Source organism: Nomascus leucogenys, chromosome 2, assembly GCF_006542625.1.
Source record: "Nomascus leucogenys isolate Asia chromosome 2, Asia_NLE_v1, whole genome shotgun sequence".
Classification (NCBI taxonomy): Eukaryota; Metazoa; Chordata; class Mammalia; order Primates; family Hylobatidae; genus Nomascus; species Nomascus leucogenys.
In genome coordinates, this window is record NC_044382.1 from 85487215 (window position 1) to 85510238 (window position 23024).

The 23024-nt window shown below is 38.3% G+C and overlaps 1 protein-coding gene across 2 annotated transcripts in view; it reads left to right on the forward strand.

The window, feature by feature from the left end:
* The window catches only part of IQGAP2 (IQ motif containing GTPase activating protein 2), a 307861-nt gene that overhangs the window by 277700 nt on the left and 7137 nt on the right, over positions 1-23024 (forward strand). For both annotated transcript variants that reach the window (XM_003261487.4, XM_012505474.2), the window contains 7 exons: positions 436-568; positions 6381-6483; positions 7045-7186; positions 16557-16644; positions 18668-18880; positions 21202-21362; positions 22610-22747. In XM_003261487.4, coding sequence (XP_003261535.2) covers positions 436-568; positions 6381-6483; positions 7045-7186; positions 16557-16644; positions 18668-18880; positions 21202-21362; positions 22610-22747 — 978 coding nt within the window. The remainder of the gene's footprint in view (positions 1-435; positions 569-6380; positions 6484-7044; positions 7187-16556; positions 16645-18667; positions 18881-21201; positions 21363-22609; positions 22748-23024) is intronic.

Consider the following 23024-nt stretch of genomic DNA (forward strand, 5'->3'; position numbering starts at 1 on the left):
ATGTGGGCCCAGGAGCTTGTGCTGTTTAAAGCAGCAAATTTGACTAATTGCTTTTTTTCTATTGTATTCCTCACACAGACTTGATTCTTAGATCAAGAATTATCATTTTTGACTTTTTAAGTTTCAGGGACCATTTTTAAAATAACATTTTTAAGATGACCTGCACATAGGTCACTATTATCACTGAGTCACAAACAGGGCCTGAGGCCCTTGCCACTCTCTCCAGTCCTGTTTGAGGAGCTGGGTCCAATATCCAGAAACATGGATGCAGCTCCGACAGCCAGGAGCCAGCCTGGAAGAAGCTGTAACACGTCCTCTCAAGGTTTGAGATGGGAACAAAGTACATGTCATCATTCAAAATCTCCTAGCTATTTTGATGAAACTGTTTAATGCACACATTTGAGTCTATCTTAAGACTTTTCCCCCCTTTATTAGGAAATATTTCAAAGAAGCATGTAATGTGCCTGAGCCAGAAGAGAAGTTTAATATGGACAAATACACAGACCTGGTGACAGTCAGCAAACCAGTCATTTATATTTCAATTGAAGAAATCATCAGCACACACTCAGTAAGTGGGGATGGGGAGGCGTCTTAGCAATGGACCCATGATTTAGGCGTCTGTTATCTTGAAAATGCTTAATCTCTACAGGACTTGTTGTACACATGTGCTAATACTCATATTCTTAACCCTAAAATTCCCGTAATTATTTATTCCATGACTCTTATACATTAATAAAACTCCTTCTCCCAAACAACAAAATTCTGTTTTTACATAATATATTTATTCCCTGACTCCTATACATTAATAAAACTTCTCCTCAAAAAAGAAAGTGTACTTTTGGCATAATCCATTTACAAAGCCAGATTGTGACTGGGATGGTGGCATATGCCTGTAATCCCAACAATTTGGGAGACTGAGGCAGGAGGATCACTCGAGCCCACAAGTTTGAGACTAGCCCAAGCAACATAGTGAGACCCCTATCTCTACTAAAAATTTTTTTAAAACTAGCCGGGTTTGGTGGTACGTGCCTGTAGTCAGTCGCCTGTAGTCAGTCGCTACTTAAGAGGCTGAGGTGGGAGGATCACTTGAGCTCAGGAGTCTGAGGCTGCAGTGATCTATGATCGTGCCACTGCACTCCAGCCTGGGCAACAGAGCGAGACCCTGCCTCAAAAAATAAATAAATAATAAAAATAAAGCCAGATCGTAAATATGCAGTTTAAGCCCTGAGCAGGGACAGGCTATGGTGTTCTCATCTGCCAAAGCCATGCTATGTAGACCCACACCCTGTCTCTCCCCTCTTCCAGGAACCCTCTCAGCTTTTCCAGTAATATTCTGGGGGAAATGAGAATATTCTTTTTATTCTAATGTTTTAATGTAGAGCGATAATAAGCAGGCTACACAAAGAAAACAAGAAACTACCACCCAATAGTAGCCTTCTGCAAAGAATCACTTCCATTGTTCTGGAAACCCCCATTTCTTGGAAGCAGGCAGTTTTTCACATCATGTGCTGTGTTATGACATCTACATCTGATTTGCATGCAGACATCACTGCCGTCAGCCATTACATGTATTAAGTATCTGTTGGGTGCAGGGCATTGTGCTCAGTGGCATGGGGAAGGAACTGGGAGGCTTTAGATGACTTTTCAAACATTAAAATTAAAAAAAAAAAAAGCTAAGCATTGAGGGGTTTGCGTTGTTTTCTTTTTAAGATCAATTGGAACTTATTTCATGAAAAAATCTTGGTTTTTAAAAGGTAACCATTTCAAGAATAGTTTCAGACCTTATGAGTTAAAGCAAGGTCCTGAGGATATGTTAGCAATGCACCCTGGACATCCCAAATTAGAACCTGCATTGTAACAAGATCCCAGAGGATTCAGATGCACATTCAAGTTCTAGATGCTTCAGTTAAGGATGCACCCGACTTTGGATTATACAGACAACTAAGGGGAAAGCATAACAAATACACATTCTCAAAGGTTGTGCTCTGGCCCCCATCAAACCAGACATACTAACAAGTGGCAGATTAGCTGCTTAAAATTTCAGTCTATTATTAAGCTCTTCTAAGAAACTAAAGCTTGAAACTAGGTTTGAAGGAAAGATTGAATCTAGTATTGATTTTCTTCTTTCAGGGTTGGAACAGGGAACTTCCCTGACATTTACATCAAGCTCTCAGTACGTACTGATTAAATGAATAGGCTATCCTTTTCTCTGTATATGAACACCCTAGATTACAAGGAAAACTGTCCAGCAATCTAGCAATGCATTACTTACAGAAATAATTATCCACTGGACAGACTCATTTATATTTGAGCAATGACCCATTTGTCTGTTTTTATGGTACGTTATCTGTCTTCAAAGAATGTGCACATATTGGGTGCAAATTTGCTGAATGCAATATCCACATGCGAAAAAAATGGTGGGGAGTACTTGTTTAGAGAGAGAGATTCTTTCCCAAGGGTAGCAGAGAGAAAATGTTACTGTGTTAATTTAGAAGTCTTAGAAGTCTTTAAGGAGAAACAGTCTGTTCTTTTGTTAACAAGAATGGAAAACAGAATTCAATCCTGGGAAAGAGAGCTTGTGACTGATTTGGAATTCCTTCCTGTGTTAGGTTGGAAGCAGATGTAATGTGGGGAAATTGTGTAATTTCATAGGAAGACTGTCCTGTTTACTGTCTGCCTTCTGTGTGGAGGCGTCCGTGTGCAGACACAAGCACAGCAGTAGCAAGATTTGCCAAGCCTGTGGCCATGTGCTTACCCCTTTCTCTAAGGAAGATGTAAGAACTTCCAAATAAGCTCTTTAAGAAGACATTATCAGGAAATTTTGTCAGAATAAAGGGTAGAAGGTGGACACCTAAATAATTATTTCCAAAGAAAACAGCCAAATCAGTTGCCCTGGCTCATCAGAGAACAAGAACATAAATTTATCCATCTTGCATATTTTGTTCTTGTCTCTTAATTTTCCCTCCAAAACATCATATGTACCACCTTTCCAGATTTTGCCTGGTCTTTGTATCACCTCTATTATTTATTTAATGCCTTTCTTTGAATCAACTCACCATTTTCAAAACAACACGTAATTTCTTTGCTTTAAAACAAAGTACCTCTACTATAGTGAAAAACTAGCCTGCTTTGCCATACACAGAAACTTTAGAAGAAAATAAGTGTAATGAAAACAAAATAGTTGGATAATCACTGCCTTGCCTTGAAGTTATGTATCTGAGGTGTGTTCTCTCTTTGTTAACAACTCTGCATGTGTCAGGGAAATGTTAAGAAAAATTTAGCATTGAACAGATACTCTTTCCTTCACTAATCTTAAAGATTAGAAGAGAACGGAAAAGGCAGTAATCAAGACAGTGCTATGCTGGCATAAGGTTAGACATAAAGACCAACAGGATAGAATCGAGAGTCTAGAAATAAGCCATCACATTTATGGTTAATTCATTCTGACAAGGGACTAAGTTCAATGGGAAAATAGTGTCTCCAAATGGTACTGGGACAACTGGAAATTCACATGCCAAAGAATGTAGTTGTGCCCCTTCCTTCCACTCTATACAAAAACTGAACTCAAAATGGGTGATGGACATAGATGTAACAGCTAAAACTATAGATCTCTTCGAAATAAGATATAGGAGTAAATCTTTGTGACCTTGGATTAGGTAGTAGTTTCTTAGATATGACACCAAACACACAAGCAGCAAAGGAAGGAAATAAACTAGACTTCATCAAAATTGAAAACTTTTGAGCTATAAACAGTAATATCAAGAAATTGAGGCTAGACATGGTGGCTGACGCTTGTAATCCTAGTACTTTGGGAGGCCAAAGTGGGAGGATTGCTTGAGGCCAGGAGTTCGAGATCAGCCTGGGCAACAGAGTGAGCCCCCGTCTCTACAAAATAGGAAAAAAAATTAGCTTGGTGTAATGGTGCATGCCTGTAGTCCTAGCTACTCGAGAGAATGAGACAGGAGGATCCCTTAAAGCCAGGAGTTCGATGCTGCAGTGAGCCATGATCATGCCATTGTACCCTAGCCTGGGTGACAGAGTGAGACCTTGTCTCATTTAAGAAAAAAAAAAAAATTCATCCAGGTGCAGTGGCTCACACCTGTAATCCCAGCATGTTGGGAGGCTGAAGCAGGTGGATCACTTGAGGCCAGGAGTTCAAGACCAGCCTGGCCAACATGGAGAAAGCCTATCTCTACTAAAAAATGCAAAAAATTAACCAGGTGTGGTGACACATGCCTGTAATCCCAGCTACTCGGACGTCTGAGGCACGAGAGTCACTTGAGCCTGGGAGGTGGAGCTTGCAGTGAAGTGAACCACTCCAGCCTGGGCAACAAAGCGAGACTTTGTCTCAAAAAAAAAAAAAAAAAAAAAAGAAACTTGAGAAGACAACCAAGAGAATGAAAGAAAATAATTGTAAATAATGTATTTGATTGGGGACTTGTATCTAGAATATATAAAGAAATCCTACAACTCAATGATAGAAACATAATCCAATTTAAAAATTGGACAATTACACATCAAAGGACACAATCAACTGAGTGAAAAGATAACCTATGGAATGGGAGAAAATAATTGCAAATCACACGTCTGGTAAAGGGTTAATATCTAGAATAAGTAAAGAATTTCTACAAATCGACAACAAAACAACCCAATTATAATATAAACAAAGGACTTAAACAGATGTTTTTCCAGAGAAGTATACAGATGGTCAGCATCACTAATAATCAGAGAAATCAAAACTGAAACTGCAGGGAGATACCACTCACACCCAGTAGGATGATTAATATCAAAATAAAAAAAAAAACAAAGCAGAAAATAAGTGTTGAGAAGGATGTGAAGAAAATGCAACCCTTGCACCCTGTTGGTGGGAATGTAAAATGGTGCAGCTGCTATGGAAGAAGGATGGTCATTCCTCAAAAATTTAAACATAGAGGCTGGAGTATGGCGGCACGATCAATTTAAAAAAATTAAACATAGAATTACCTCATAATCTAACAGTTCCACTTCTGGAAGTATACCCATGAAAAATTGAAAGCAGAGTCAAAGAGTTATTTGTTCACTCATGTTCATAGCAGCATTGTTCACAACAGCCAAGCGTCTATCACTAGATGAATGGATAAAATGTGTTATATTCATACAATACAATGTTATTCAGCTTTAAAAAGAAGGAAATTCTGATACATGCTACAACATGGAGGAACCTTGAGGACATTATGCTAATTTAAATGAGCCAGTCACAAAAAGACAAATACCACTTATCTAAGGTACCTAGAGTAGTCAAATACATACAGGTATATTTGTGGTTTCTAGGGGATAGAAAGAAGAGATAATGGAGAGTGACTGCCAATGGGTACACGGTTTCTTTTAGGGCAGTGAAACTGTTCTACAGTCAGAGAGTGGTAATGGCTGCACAGCTCTGTGAATACACTAGAAGCCATTGCATCGTACATTTTAAGTGAGTGGATTTGATGTATCTGAATTCTATTTTGGTAAAGCTGTTGGAAAAAAGATTGGAAATGGAAAAGGAACTAGCTTTATCATTATGATGCAGAGTTTTATAAAATAGTTGCTGAGAACAACAAATTTTATCTCCTGTCTCCAGGATTACTAGTTCCGTACTTTGGAAATGTTGTTTCAATCTAATTAGAAATGCAAGCAAAAACAGGTGTGTCGCTGTTCATGTATAAGGTTGTAACAATTAAACTGACTCCATTAAAATTTGTTTAAATTAAAAAAAAAAAACAGATGCGTTGTCTTTCATGGTTTCCCCTGAGTGCTGCTACCCCTCAGGAGTTAATGCTGTTTCCTGTAAGACCTGGTAAGACACCCCAGCAGATGTTACTCATCTTTGGGCTTTCTTAGGATAAGGAAAGGGGAAACCACTCAGGACATCTAGGTCTCTTACATCCTTAACCATGAGAGATCTTCAATGCAAGACAGATTGAAACAGCTAATAGTAGTGATTAAGAAGAAGGTAACTGTGGTATTTGATTTCTGCATAGAGATGTAAATGCCCTTCCAGTTTGCTACCAACGTTAGCTGAAAGACCTGCCTCATTCTGGACTCTTTCCCCCAACTTTGACTTTTTCTATGGAGGAAGAGTGAAGCACAGAGATCAGGTGGTAGAAGGCTCCCCCTTGGCAGACCTTGCTGAAAAAGGGTTTATGAACACGTTTCTTGCAACAATTTCTTGATGTAGAGTAGGTACTTCCCTCTGAGATACAATAAAAACTGTATCTATGTCTCTAATTTTTATAAATGTCATACTCATATTTAAGATTTAAATGGTATAAGGAGGAAATTATGAAAATTTTCATATAAATATGGTACAGTTGAGAATTTACTTTTTTCTTTGTGTGTGTGTTGCTTTCTACATAAAGCTCCTGTTGGAACACCAGGATGCAATTGCCCCTGAGAAAAATGATTTACTGAGTGAATTGCTGGGGTCACTGGGAGAGGTGCCGACCGTGGAATCTTTTCTTGGTAAGAGCTTGTTCCTTCTACTTATCCCTTGGTTTTTGTTTAATTGGGTGGGTTGGTTGGTTGGTTCGTTGGTTTTCCTATCCTAGATAAAACAATTATTTTGGAATTTAATGCTTAAGGATATTTAAAGAATAACAACTACACTTGCCCCTTCCTACAGTAAGAGTTCTGTAATTGATAGAGTCCGGGATTATAAAATAATTCAATATTCTTGAAGATAAGCTCCAGATATGTCAAAAAGGAATTGTCAACCTGTATTATACAGAAAGAAGGCATCATTAAAGAACCAAATTTATTAGAAAATGAGAAATATTTTTATTAAGTTATCCTTTTTAGTAATTTGTTGGTATTTGCAATACCTATGTCCCGTGTCATTTTAATTTTTCAATCAGATATTTTAAAAGCCACTTCAGCTATAGTAGAATGTGGGTTTTGTGAAGACCATGATCTCCCATGTAATTACTGAGCCTGTCTTTCCCACAGAACCTTTATCTTACATTGTTGGTGCCATCATCACAAAGAGTGAATTGGAAAAATAACGCTAGGTTTTTTTCCCTACAGGGGAAGGAGCAGTTGACCCCAATGACCCTAACAAGGCAAATACACTAAGTCAGCTTTCAAAGACCGAGATTTCTCTTGTCTTGACAAGCAAATATGACATAGAGGACGGTGAAGCTATAGATAGCCGAAGCCTCATGATAAAGTAAGTTTGGGGGTTAAAGGGCACATGTCTCCAAATACACGTCTTAAACCATGCAAATTCAAATAAGGCTAAATCCCAACTAGTTTATTTAAAAGTATGTGAACATTGAAATCTATTATGTATATCCATCAAACATCTAACCAAAGGATAATAGACTCTTTAGAATTTAGGAAGGAATTAAATATTATGATAGTTTACAACACCTTCCTTGGTTTTTAGTTTTCCATGTAGTAATTTGATTTTTTCCTTTGAGAAATGATTAACTCAGTTTATGCAAGTCCTTAGGTAACTGAAGAGAAAGATCTATTACAGAGTGGCCAGAAGATTAGTGAGGAAATTCAGTTAACCAACGTTAATTTCCGGTATAAAATCATAATGTAAAAACACATACCTACAATAAGACATTATGATAGCATCTGATTTATTGGCCTTCCTTCCTGTTAAACTGATCCTGGATATGTTTACCAGCTTTGACTTTATTTGTACCCTGCTTCCTGCCGCCAAAGATTTCAAGTGAAGCATTCACACTTTAAATAATACTATCTTTTCTCCATCAAAGAATCAGGGATATTCCACATCCATCCTTTACACACAGAGTAAGAAAGAGAATGAAATTCATGATACAACACCATAAATCAAAAGCACACGCTGACCAAGCAATGCAGTTTTCAAGAACTTATACAAACCCAAGAATGCATATCAGTACATTAGAACAGTTATGTATTGGGGTGAGATGGAGACTGGAAGTGGAAAAATGAGGACAAAAGGGAAGAAGTATGTGTTGAAACAATACTAAGCATATTACTTCCAAGCTACCTGTCCTGAGTTCTGAGGTTGTTTTAATTTGTGGCAAGAGCTTTCTCTCCTGCCACTGATGTGTTGAAGTGTGCTTGAAGTGTGAATGAAGACAGCATTCATCTCCACTTGATTTTTTTTTTAAACATTCAATCATCTATGAAAACAACAGGAAGAGCTTCTTCACTGTGCTGTGTTGATATGTTCTTCTCTTAGACTTGTTGATTTTGTCCTCAGATCATCTGAGGCTCCATTCGGTCATGCAGCAAATGCTTGACTACCTACTCTGTGTTCATGCACTGGGCTTGAGGCTGGGATACAACAGTAGGTAAGCTGGTAACAGCCCCTGTCTTACAGGCGTGGAGAGCACAGCTCGACAGTAGGACCGCGACCAAGTTGCAAGACTAGGACTCACCCTTGGCCTCACAAGAGTTGAGGGCAGTTCTTTTTGACTACAGATTACCAAGGCAGATCAAAATTTCAGGGAGACAATTCAGGGCAGGGCAGGAGAGAAAGGGGGAGAAAGTCTACACCCTGGGTTCCTCTGAACAAGTGCCAATTATAAAGATAACTGGAAATATAGATTGTGTGGTTTTGCCATGTAAATGAAATTAGGCCAAGTATCCCATGATCTCATAAGCTTTGTCCTTTAGAAGTAATGGGAAGAAATTTTTTCTTAGTTTTGTCTGCTATTTGAACACCATTTTCTAAATCCAGTCAACTCAAATGTCTGCATGATATCTGAGAATCACAATTTGAGTAGTTCAAAGTATCAGATAATCTGAATATCATATATATTTATACTTATTCCTGAACACAAGTCTCCATGATTCTGCAAATTCTAGGAAATCACATTTAAAGATAAAACCATAAAAGTCAGGCCTATCTGGAAGCAATGTGTCTTAGCCTGGGAAACCTGGGACATTGTTCTGTTTGACTTACCCATTACCCAGCCTCGGCCCTTGTGTGGCTCTCCCCCAGCCCCCCAATGTGTGTTGGAAACAAACACTATCCACTTCTTTAATCACCACACTATGTAGAGCCAGCAGTGGGTTTATTTTTTATTGTGGTAAAATACACATAAAACTTACCATTTCAGCCATTTTAAAGTGTACATGCATTTAGTACATTCACAGTGTGCAACCATCACTGTTGTCTAGTTCCAGAACATTTTTTATCAGATGTGAACCCTGTACCCATTAAGTAGTCGTTCCCCATTCCCTGCTGCTGCCCAGCCCCTAGCAACTACTAGTCTGCACCCTATGTCTTTGAACTTTTGCTTGAAAATATGAAATCGTATCTCACTGTGGTTTTGGTTTGTACTTTTCCAATGACCAATAATGTTGAGGATCCTTCCATATGTTTGCCATCCACTTGTGTATTTATGTATTCTTTTTGGAGAAATGTCTATTTAAGTCCTTTGTCCATTTTAAAATTAGGTTGTTTGTGGTTTTATTCCTCAGTTGTAAGAGTTGTTTATAAATTCTGGACACTGGACCCTTGTCAGATGTATGATTTGCAAATATTTTTGCCCTTTCTGTGGGTTGTCTTTTTACTCTCTTGATAATGTCCTTTTCCGCACAAATGTTTTTTTTTTTTTAATTTTGATGAAGTCCAGTTTATCTGTTTTTGTTGTTGCTGTTGTTACTTGTGAGATTTACCCCAATGTTTTCTTCTAAAGGTTCTATAGTTTTAGCTTTTACAGTTAGGTCTATTAACCCTTTTTGAGTTAATTTTTGTGTGTGGTGTGAGACAGGTGTCCACCTTCATTCTTTTTTGTTGTTATTGTTGTTGTTTTTTGTTTGAGACAGAGTCTTGTTCTGTTGCCCAGGCTGGAGTGCAGTGCCACGATCTCGGGTCACTGCAAGCTCTGCCTCCTGGTTTCATGCCATTCTCCTGCCTCAGCCTCCCAAGTAGCTGGGACTACAGGTGTCCACCACCATGCCCAGCTAATTTTTTGTGTTTTTAGTAGAGACGAGGTTTCACCGTGTCAGCCAGGATGGTCTCGATCTCCTGACCTCATGATCTGCCCACCTTGGCCTCCCAAAGTGCTGGGATTACAGGCGTGAGCCACCGCTCCTGGCCCCACCTTCATTCTTTTGCGTGTGGATGTCCAGTTGTCCTAGCACTATTAGTTAAACAGACTCTTCGTTCTGCATAGAATGGTCTAGGCACCCTTGTCAAAAACTAATTGACGATACATGTATGGCTTTATTTCTGGATTTTCAATTCTACTCCATTCACTTATATGTCTATCCTTGTACTAGTGCCATACCATATTGATCACTGTAGCTTTGTAGTGAGCTTTGAAATACGGAAGTCCTCCAACTTCTTTCTTCTTTTTCAAGATTGTTTTAGTCTTGCAGTTGAATAGGTCTCTTGCAGTTATACATGAATTTTAGGATCAACTTTTCCATTTATGTAAAAAAGACTTGAGGCCATTGTTTTAATAGAGGCCCTCAGTCTTCTATGCTCAAAGGCCTTCCTCTTGGCATACTGTGAGATCTTACTGTTGGCCGACGACTTTACTAAGCAGCCCAGTGATCAATGTAGGTAACAATTTGAAATCAACACTGACTGGTTAGCCATCCCTGAAAGTGAAATTTGGGTATTGCCCAAAAGGTTCAATAGAATTAGTTCTATGATTTTAGCCAAGCCCTGCTTCTAAATATATTTCCTTTAAAGTACATATTTGAAAAAATCTTGATACTAACAGATAATTACAAAGTGCAGCATTGACAGGGAACCTGAAAACTGAGTCTTTTTCTTTAAGGCAAGGAAACTAAAGTCTAAAAGTACCAGTATCAGTCCATGGCCTGTTAGGAACCAGGCCACACAGCAGGAGGGGAGCAAGTGAAGCTTCATCTGTATTTACAGCTGCTCCCTATCACTGGCATTAACACCTGAGCTCCACCTCCTGTCAGATCAGTGGCAGCAGTAGATTCTCATAGGAGTAGGAACCCTATTGTGAACTGCACATGCAAGGGATCTAGGTTGCACACTCCTTATGAGAATCTAATGCCTGATGATCTGTCACTGTCTCCCATCACCCACAGATGGGACTGTCTAGTTGCAGGAAAATAAGCTCAGGGCATGCACTTATTCTGTATTATGGTGAGTTGTATAATTATTTCATTATATATTACAATGCAATAATAATAGAAATAAAGTGCACAATAAATGTAATGCACTTGAATCATCTTCCGGAAACCATCACCCACCCCGTCCATGGAAAAATTGTCTTCCACAAAACCTGTCCCTGGTGCCAAAAAGGTTGGGGACCACTCCTTTAAAATATTGATTTGAACACTCTCACGAGGATGACTTTTTTCCAAGCTAATAAACCAAATTTGTAACTCAAGCATAAGATATAGTTCTTGAGATTCATTAGAGAACCAAATTTAACTAAAATCAGACAATGAGTTTTATAAGTTATGAAGTGGACAGACATGAAATGCAGAGCAATTGGAATGTGAAAATATCTAGCTTTTCTCTATCAAAAAACTATTCTGCTTTTTGGTGAAACAGATTGTGTTCTTAACTTTCAGAAATGCCCTTATGTTTAATTACAATGTCACTAGCTTTCCAGTCATGAGTAACTCATCTTCATGGAGGCCCCCATAGTAGCAGAATTTGAGGCATTGTTAATCATTATGTTTGTAAATTTAATTCCATGCTAGTCTCATAATTCTTACTCATTAGATGAAGATGAAGATGATGATAATAGCAAACACCTATGTAGTACTTACCATGGCCCAGGGACAGTTTTTATATACTGTACAAATGCAAAGTGTTCCAGAATTCCAAACCTTTTGAGAGCTGACAGTGGTCAAAGGAAATGCTCGTTGGAGCGTTTTGAATATTCGGATTTAGGATGCTGAAGCAGTAAGTATATACACTTGATCTTAGCCAAAAGGCCGAGAAGCGATGAAGCAGTAAGTATATAATGCAAATATTCCAAAATCTGAAAAGATAAAAAATCTGAAACACTTTTGGGCCCAAGCATTTTGAAAAAGGGACACACACTCTATAAAGAGAGAAAGAGAATAACATGTGCGTATATATATTAAAATAAACATGTATAAAATATGTATGTAATATTCTCAGCAACCCCAAGAGAGTGGAGGTTATTATCAGTATTTTACAGATGAGGAAACTAGGCATTGAACAGGTATAAACCTTTTCCTGGGTAACACAGTTACTAAGTGGAGCAGAGATTCAAACCCACATGATTTTAAATCCTCCAGGGCCTACACTCTTGATCATAAAGTTTTACAACTTGTCAAGGGTAAGGTCATTGTTCTTTGCATTCTTAGGAATCTTAGAATAAATAATGAGAATTATTAGCCGAGCAGTTACTGAGTAACGGAGGCTGGAGCATCTTTCCAGGCCAAAGAGGAGGGACAAAGGGCACATATCGGAGTAGGAAGAAACATCTATTTCTTTTTCCCTTGTGTATGTTTATAGAATAGAGAACCTCAGTTTGGGCTATTGCTATTTTTCTAATACTACCAAGCACAGGGATATTAAAAAAAAAAAAAAAAAAAAAAAAAAAAAAGCCTGGTTGAGGAATCCTAAAAACCTAGTCGAGGAGTCTTAGGATGACATAGGGTTATAACCTCAATCTATCGCTTATTAACCATGGAACTCAGCAAGTTGCCTCACCATCAGTTTTCTCCTCCATAATATAGAGGAGAGGGGAAAGGAAGGGCTATGATGATCACATGAAATTATAATTAATACCATATAAATTATATAAAACTATGCAATTGTCAACCTTTCATTATAACTTATGATTCAACTTAAAATATGTGATCCTTATGGCCTTAATTAAGCTTAGTTTTCCACAAAAGTATGTGCGTTTAAGTAGAAGGCAATATTTGTGGTTTTTAATCATACTTAGCTGCTTGAGTGCTTAAATTGTCATCTCTTAAGAATTTCCTATCACATGATTAAGTTTAGGTTCCATGATCCCAGCTGAAAGATTTCCTTGTTTTTTGGTCCAAACTAGCAGAAGCACTAAATGGCTAAGGTGATATTTGAGGTCTGGAGCTAATAATGTAAATTCTGTTGTTAGGATTTTAAATATTGAAAATATTCCTTAGTTTCCACAAACACTGATTCCTTTTCGACCTTGGGGCACAGTATAGGCAGATGACAGAGGGGGAGCTTCAGGAATGCTACTGGTAACAATAGATGCCATATGAATGGAGTGGCCAAACCCAAGGGATCACACCAGCTTACAAGCGCCATATGGGCTCATTTATCTACAGTGGGGTTTGAGCACAGCTATGATGAATAAACTCCCTGGTGTATTTCTTTCTCTTTTTTTCTCAATTCTTTTTCAAAATTAGATACCTCCTCATTCAGGGAGAGCAGTTGATTTATGCTGGTCAGACCATATCCAGAATGTTATATTTGGACTGGGGTGGGAAGGGGGATGCATATTAAGGTCATTGGCAACTGGAATATGAGCAGGACTGTGAGCTCTCTGCAGATGCCATTGTGAGGAGCTTTAAGGGACTGAGCAGTTTCACTTGGAAAAAGGAAAGATGGTGGAAGAGGGGATAGAGGGACACAGTCTTGGCATTTCTCTATAGGTTTTTCAGGAGCTGCTGATTTGGAAAGGGAATTGGACTTGTTTCCTGCAGCTCTAGTGTCTTAGGTCTTAGTTGCCACATTTGTACAATCAGGGATTGGATTGTTTTTCAAAGGTCTCCCTTGGGGCCACAGTCCTAAGACTAACCAGGTTTCATGACTGGGTAGCCCTGGAAGGCAGGCCTCTCAGAGTGAGCTCCTGTTTGAGAATGGAATATGCCAATATTGTACTCTCCAAAAGAAAAAAATGTACTCTCCACATGTAATTTTAAGTTTTCTAGAAGCCTCATTTTAAAAAGAAATAGATGAAATTAATTCTAATAATATATTTTATTTAACCCAATATATCCAAAAATATTTAAATATGTAATAAATGTAAAAAATTGATGAAATACTGTACATTTTTTGTTTCATACAACATCTTCAAAATCCAGTGTGTGTTTCACACAGCACATCTCAGTTTGTACTAGCCATGTCTCAAGTGCTCAAGTGCCACCTGTGGCCAGTGGCGGCCATCATGGGCAGCACAGGTTTAACAACCATATGAGTGCTTACCATGTGCCAGACCTCACAGAAGGCTTTGAATCTTTTCATCCAATCCTTGCATCAGTTCTGAGAGATTCCTGTTTTATAAATGAAAAACAAAACCTACAAGGATTATATAACTTGCACAAATCCATATGGCTAATATGCAACAAGAGTCCAAGCCAAGACAGATTTGGCTTTAAATCTGTCCGTCCCCATCGTCCTTAAGCACTAGACACACTGTAGTGGGAGGGAGGTGGGTTCCCTGTCATGGGACTGGATGGCTACTTATGTCTGAGGTAGAACTTTGGCAATGAATTCCACAGGCCTGGTGTACAGTAGAAGCCCAAGAGAAACAGGCTGTGTGAGCAATTTGTCCTCCAGCAACTCCTGAGCAAATAAACATTCTTTGTCTTTGGTGGGGCACGTTTTACTGACTCCAGTCATTTGGTCATTACACAGCTTCTCTAAAGAACTAGAAGTTCCCTAGAAACTATATCACAATTAGTTCTGAGAATACTATTTCAAATAAGAAAGTTACTATATTGACATTTTTTTAATCATCCAAAGCTTTTATTTTTAACTCAGTGTTCCTGTTTAATACATTGATGATGATGGCTGGAGGAAGGTGGTGTGTAGGAAGGAAAGGATACATGGCTTTCTCAGCCACAGCCGCTTTAGGAAACATGCCATCCCCCACGTGGCTGTAATTAGCTGTGGGCCCACCTTTGACTCTCCGTGGAGTATTTAGCTGTGCATTCCCAGACAGCCTGTAAATCCCCAGCAGCAAAGGGTCATGGGGCCAGAGGAAATGGTTCTCCAAAGGCTAGGGGGAAGGGAGGCAAGGAAGACACATTGTGATTGTTCTTTTCACACAGACTTCTGATAAATAGGAAACGACAAAAATGATGTTTACGGATGGCTTATTGGATTTTATCCTATTTTCAAAAGTAATATATTTGTAATTGGAGGGTTTTCTCTGTCATTTGGGAGTAGTTGCCCATATCCTTCAAAATGTGAAAATTTTCTTTTCATTTCTAAATTTCATGCTACATGAACATTTCCTGCTAGAGTTTAGGAAGAAAAATTAGTCATTCAGTGATATCATGTAATGACTCTGAAATAACTAAAGTTAAATGCAATAGCGGGACTACAGTAAAAGTGAAACTTCAGACGTCGATTAGACCAGTGTACGTATAATTTAAACAAACTTCTGTCTGTTTCCTTTTCTTCTTTCTTTTCTATTTATCTATCTATCTGTCTATCTATCTATCTATCTATATATCTATATATCTATCTGAGATGGCATCTCACTCTGTCACCCAGGCTGGAGTGCAGTGGCACGATTTCAGCTTACTGCAACCTCTGCCTCCCAGGTTTAAGCAATTCTCACACCTAGGCCTCCTGAGCAGCTGGAATTACAAGCACACGCCACCAGGCTCAGCCAATTTTTGTATTCTTAGTAGGGATGGGGTTTCGCCATGTTGGCCAGGCTGGTCTGGAACTTCTGACCTCAGGTGATCCGCCCACCTCGGCCTCCCAAAATGCTGGGATTACAGGAGTGAGCCACCGCACCCGGCCCTTTTTTTTCTTTTTAGAAGGAAAGCCTTTTCCAATAATACTGTTTCCACCTTATGTAAAAGTGAGCAAACTTGACCCTTTAGCTTTTATGTTAAAACCTTTGTACATAATTACATAACATGATCCCTCACTAGGAAGGGGTGGCCAATTGCCATAAAGAACACCTACATACGGTTTTCGTACTTCCAGAAGAATTTTCCAGCTCTTTACTGTTTACTGAGAAGCTCTTCTATTGTCTTCCACCTGAAGGTGAGGACCTAACCCTATTTGTTAGTTGCTCAGGCCCTTGAACACCATCCTCCTCGCTGCTATGTCAGCTGACAGACCAAGCCTCCACAGCCCACACTGAACGTTTGCTCCCACTGGTCTTCAGACTCTTTAATAGCTTTCTGATAGCAGGAAAGGTAACAGTTGGTCTGGCTCCTAAAGGCTTATGAGGTATTAAGCCAGCCCAGAAGTCTAGGTGCTATTAAAGTCAGGAAAGGAGAATATTAGATATCATTCCTGCACTCTGCAGGAGCAGGCTGTATCAGCGGCACTTGCTCCCCCTGCCCATCAAAAAGTAGTCTCTGTCTAAAAAAGAAGGAAAAGTATTTAGAGAGGAAATCTTGTGACACACTTGTGCCCATGTTACTGACAGTATAATCCTACAACATCAAGCATAGAAAGCCCAGACTTTGATTATCAAGCATTCATAAACTATCAGGAGCCTTACAGCAGACCTGGTGAATATCTGCAAGAATGTTTTATTGTAAGGTATTATCTTTGAAGCTTCACTATTGCATGTGTCTGTGCACTCTCTTAGGAGAAACAGATTTTTGTGCATAAGGACTACAGTCTGAAAGTCTGTCTCTTTCTCTGTTTTGTTAAGGACCAAGAAGCTGATAATTGATGTGATCCGGAACCAGCCAGGGAACACATTGACAGAAATCTTAGAGACACCAGCAACTGCGCAACAGGTAATTTGGCTTTAAGTGTAAAATAATAATAGACAGGAGTTGATTTTCTTCATAAATCTTTATGCCAAATGTTTATTATCTCAGAGAAACTGTATCTGACATGGTCCGGAAGTAAGGAATTTTCTCTATTACTGTAGTGGACTGAGTTCAGCCATATATAAACCTGTATGAAGTATCAATGGGAATGAAATAGAAAATACAGCACCAAATTCATGCCAAATATACTTTTGTCTTAAATTAGGATGATAGTTCTGGGTTTTTCAAAGCCTGGAAATGTTCATCATAATGGGCAAATAAGTCAGTTGAGAGAGTTCTAGCTGACAGGATATTGAAAAATACCTTTCACATTTTATGTATTTACTAACTTGAAACAAATAAGCATCTCACATGTTAAAGATGTTTTCCAAATGCTTCAGAAGCAAATGTTGAGTCCACTGAGTCAAAGCGTCATTATGTTAGCGTAAGTGAGGTTTCACAACAATCTTGCATTTAGCTTTTTATTAACATCTTTGAAAATATGTCATTGTTCATTCTAAAATAAATTCAAGGTTGTTATTTTAGTACCAATAATTGCCGCTCCCTAAACAAAAGTTAATTATTTAATTAACTATTTCTTAGCAGAGCTACACATAATTTTCCTGGATCATTCTTAATTTAATTGATTACCAAGGAATCCTTGTAATAGTTTTTAATTTAAAAAATATAAAAGTCTGGGCATGGTGGCTCATGTCTGTAATCCCAGTGCTTTGGAAGGCTGAGGTGTATAGATCCCTTGAGCCCAGGAGTTCAGCACCAGCCTCGACAACATGGTGAGACCCCCATCTCTAATTTTTAAAAATTTTTAATAAAAAATATAAAGCAAAACTTCAAATCAATGTTTGTTAATGTGTGAATATGTTTTAAACAATGTGGGTAAAATATTATACTAGGTTAGTATAAAAGACTTTTACTCCTTACTGAGTATTTTTCATTTTCCCCTAAATGTGTCATGAATAAGTGACTAAGAACACAGACTTCTGAGATCAACTATACCTCTGTACCTCCTAGGTGTGTAACTCTGCACACTTAGAAGCATTGCTGTGCCACAGTTTCCTCAACTGTAAAATGAATATAATAATAATACCCAGCTCACAGGCAGGATTAAGTGAGTTAAACATGTTAAGTGGGTACATCCATATCTGGTGCACATTAAGTGCTCAACGATGTTGGCTGCTGCTTTTGTTATTTACTGCTAACCTGGTAATAATGTTCCTGTGTCAATAATGTTGACCTACCTGTCCTATGTCTAAGATTACTGTGCCTAACTAATAGTCGTTTCCTTAGACTTCATCTATTGGGTCAGTCAATTGTCTAGTACAATGAAATGGGAAGACCAATAGTCTCTTTTTGTTACTGTTTCTTTGAACAGACTATCCAAAGAGTATTCATTCATTCATTCATTTACTCATCGCTTGGGAATTTATAATGTGCTAGAATATTCTTATTCCCTTTGGCTCAAAGAAACTTTGCAAGTTTTTCAGAGTCGTTGGTTTGTGATTCCCTTTTAAGAATAAAGCTGTCTGACTGCCTTACTGTTGGTTTAGTTTAGGACTCTCCATAAACATGGCTGATGTGTGAGAGTTTAGCTGGGTTCTGAACATTCAGGGTTCTCATAGCCACATTTCAATAGGTAATCTAGTTTTAGTTTCCTCAGCTAGCCTATCCATGAATCGAAATCCTTCCATCTGGGGAATTACAAAGTAGCAGTTATCCATTAAAATATGTCCATTACTATGGTGATTTGTCACCTTGGCAATAAAGTAGCTATTGAGAATTTTTCCCAAATAAGGCTTGCTATCGAAAAGATGAAGTAATTCCTTTCAAAGACCTACTTCAAAACTCAGGAAGAATATGTTCTGGTTCTAGTCTCTGAACTTTGGCTGGAGGACTACTTTCATTTTGACATTAACTTGCATTGTGTAGCTTATGAACTGTGAAATTAGAGGATCAGAGAAAAATCAGCATCTTGATATTCTCTTTTCAGGAGGTAGACCATGCCACGGACATGGTGAGCCGTGCAATGATAGATTCCAGGACTCCAGAAGAAATGAAGCATAGCCAATCTATGATTGAAGATGCACAGCTGCCTCTTGAGCAGAAGAAGAGGAAAATCCAGAGGAATCTTCGGACGTTGGAACAGACTGGACACGTGTCATCTGAAAATAAATACCAAGACATTCTCAATGAGATTGCCAAGGTTTTTGGAAACATTATTCTTTCTTCTTCACTTAGCAGACATTTGCTAATCACCACTCAAGTGCTGGGCACTCTGGGAGGTGGCATTAGGGATTCATGGTTGCATATGCTGTGGTTACTGCCCCCTTCAATGTTACAGATTTTTCAAGGTTTCAAAGCAGCTGATGACTTTTTTTTTTTTTTTTTTTTTTTTTTTTTGAGTTGGAGCCTCGCTCTGTTGCCCAGGCTGGAGTGCAGTGGCGCGATCTCGACTCTCTGCAACCTCTGCCTCCCAGGTTCAAGCAATTCTCCTGCCTCAGCCTCCTGAGTAGCTGGGACTACAGGCGCGCACCACCACGCCCAGCTAATTTTTGTATTTTTAGTAGAGACAGGGTTTCACCATGCTGGCCAGGCTGTTCTCGAAATCCTGACCCGGTGATCCACCTGGGCCTCCCAAGCAGTTGATGAATTTTAAAAGAAAGCAATCACAACACTTTCAAGTCATTAGGAGAGTTGAAACAGACCAGAAATACATACTAAAAAATATACTTGACAAGTTTGGCCTATACCTTTAAAGTTTTAAAAATAACACTATTGGAAGAGTTTTCTCCTGAGATGTTAGTTGTCATATAGCTCAGTTGCTCTTAGAACCTGCCACTGAGATGGAACTCTGTGTCCCTGATCATTTGTTTTTAAGCAATTTAGCCTAAATGCAGTTCAGACTTGAAGATTAGTTTCTGTTTTCTTATCCAATATTTTTACACTTGAGAAACTTCCTGAGCAAAGGATCTCAACTTAGTGCAATGAAACATCACAGGAAGTGGCTGAGATCTGTTTGTCAAGGATAAGGAAGTATATATTTGGGTTAGAAGGATATTTCATTCTTCTTATTCAAACATGCAAATTAATATGGATCTAGAGGTTAAAGGCAGTTAAATGACCAGAAAAAAAAATTTCTCACCTTCTGGAAGGGAAATGCGCTCAGCTTTGTTCTTTGATAGAAAGTTATGTTCAATTCTGGCAGTAGGCTTATTCCTTCTAGTCCAAGTGACTCAAGGGAAATAGCATTTCTTTCTTTAGTTTTGGGATAGAAATATTTCTATTTGGGAATATGGGGTAGATAAATACATGCTTTTGCTTTAAAAAAGAAAAAGGCTATCATGAAGACATGATATTCTATTTAATGAATATGCTATTATATGAAGAATTCTATTTAATGAAGAATATTCTATTCTAAATATTCTATTTAATGAATAATTTTTACCTAAGGGCATGGGGAAGTTGTGGGGGGAGTGTATGTGTATGTAGGTATTTATTTGAGTTCCTAGGGGAATCGTTTTTAACTTGTTTACAAAAGAAAAACAATATTAAACAGGCACCATTTTCTTAAGTCAAACATTTTCATAACTTACCAATTAGAATTATGAAAAAAACTTATATCTGCAAGTTTAAATTTAGCATAGCTCTTGTAAGCTATAAGCAGCTTATGCAACTTAATGTTCTAGGAATTCTATTTAAATCCAAGTAATAGTTATCAATGTTGAATCTTTTCACTCAGTCTTGACAGCCCAGTGTTGTTTTTTCAAACCTTGAGAAATATTTGTCAGATGAAAAAGTTTGTTCTTTTCTTATTTTAAAAATGAATTTAACAATTAAATGTAAACCTTTTTGGTTTAAAGTACTATTCAAAGAGGAATATTCAAAATAGTCTGAAGAGGCCGGGTACAATGTCTCATGCCTATAATCCCAGCACTTTGAGAGGCCAAGGCGGGCAGATCACTTGAGGTCAGGAGTTCAAGACCAGCCTGACCAACATGGTGAACCCCTGTAACTACTAAAAATACAAAAATTAGCCAGGCATAGTGGCACGGGCCTGCAGCCCTAGCTACTCAGGAGGCTGAGGCAGGAGAAATGCTTGAACCTGGAGGTAAAGGTTGCAGAGATCAGGCCACTGCACTCCAGCCTGGGTGACAGAGCAAGACTACGTATTTAAAAAAAAAAAAAAAGTCTCAAAAAATTGCATTTCTGCTACTTTGTGCGCCTTTTAAAACGCAGTTTTTCCTTAAATGTGTGGTTATTCTAAAATAACTTCTTTGCCTTTCCATCAAGAGAAAAATTAATGTTAACAAGTCTTTTAAAGTGAAATATGTACACTTTCCAGTTCTGAAGTAAAAAGGGATGGGAACCCTGTGGTGTTGAGAGTAAAATAAGGTGCCTGAGATAAGCTACAAGTCAAGTTACAAATAGTGACTTACTACTGCTTGATATTCTTCTTGTCCCAAACTGGCAATATCATAAAGCAAACTTCTGCTTAAATATGATACCCCTTGCTTGTTGTTTTAGGATATTCGAAATCAAAGAATCTATCGTAAGCTTCGAAAAGCTGAATTGGCAAAACTTCAGCAGACCCTGAATGCACTTAACAAGAAAGCAGCATTTTATGAAGAGCAAATCAATTATTATGACACTTACATAAAGACTTGTTTAGACAACTTAAAAAGAAAGTAAGTTAAAATCATGTCATGTTCATTTGTAATGTCATGATTTCTATGAGATGTCAATTCTGCATTTCTAGGCAGTTGGGTTGGGTATGGAAGAAAACTTTTTGCTCTGTCTTCTAACCGAAAACTAGAGTCTCAGTTTTATTATTTGCCACTGTGAACTAAGAAGTCAGGAGTAAATGGAAGCTTTTCAATTCCCCACCAGCACTAGAATTAGTGGCTTACCTGTTGTATATTGAGCAAATAGCATTAGTAAGTTAGAGAAGCACTTTCATTTTGTCTTTTTTAGCCAAAGAATTTTAAAAGTACTATTATTTTTAAAAGCTCTTGTTTTTGGAATGTATTTTATATAATTGATAATATTAGATAATGCCAGGTGTTTGCTAATTGCACAGAGCAGCTGAATGTTTTTAAATTGCTTCATGGTTTTAAAAAATTATTGACACAACTGGCAAAATTTGGCAGCTGTCTATTATCCATTAGCATAAGTATTATAGGTTTTTATATACAGTATAGCCATTTTTTTTTTTTTTTTGAGACGGAGTCTCGCTCTGTTGCCCAGGCTGGAGTGCAGTGGCACAATCTCGGCTCACTTGAACATGGGAGGCAGAGGTTGCAGTGAGCCAAGATCATGCCACTGCACTCCAGCCTGGGCAACAGAGCAAGACTCCATCTCAAAACAAAACAAAAAACCTCCCCCCCAAAAAACAAAGAGTACCAGACTCACAAGTATGGTTATGAGAGCTATATGATATAGTATATAGCAAAGGAATTTATTAATTTAAAAGTACTATGGAAATGTTAATTTTGGAAATGTGAGGTAATATTTATAAGGCACTTAGAACAACGCTGGCCACATAGTGTTTGTTAAATAGATTAAAACAGTCCTAGTAATATCGTTATATAGGAATACACAGTTCATGTTATTGCACCAAAGCTACTTCTGAAATGACTAAAGATAGCCACTTGGTTCAATATACCTGAGAAAATAGAGTGTAAGTTTTATTAAAAATGTTAGTCTGTAATGCAAACTTCAGTCGCTTGGGAAATCCCTTTCCCCTCAAACAGTTTAGTAGTGAAGTTTCACTCTATGGACAAAATTACCTACTATCACAAAATAAAAAGGTGTATATTCAGTGCTCTGAGGGCCAGGTATGAACAGTGATGTCACTCTGAGTATGGTAATTGCACTACTAGAAGCCTCTGCATTTGCCATCATAACAACAAATGGTTTGTTCTTATTTTGTCAGAAATACTCGGAGATCAATTAAACTAGATGGAAAAGGAGAACCAAAAGGGGTGAAGAGAGCGAAGCCAGTGAAGTACACTGCGGCAAAGCTGCATGAGAAAGGTGTCCTGCTAGATATAGATGATCTTCAAACAAACCAGTAAGTGTGACCTGGAATCTGCATAGAAGACGCATGCCATTTGATTTCTTGTGGCCTTGGAGAGAGCTCCATTTGGTCTAGCAAGGCTTAACCTTGATTACTGATGGGTGACAAGGGAAGAATACACAAATTGTCATGGCTACTCTTCCCTTGGCCTCAGCATCTGGTGCTGTCGGTCATATGTAGTGTTGATCAGTGGTTGTCTTTCCCGTGGTTTGTGCAATATGTTTGGATTGGTGAACCTCCAGAACTGAGTCACAGCAATGAGAGTAAAAGG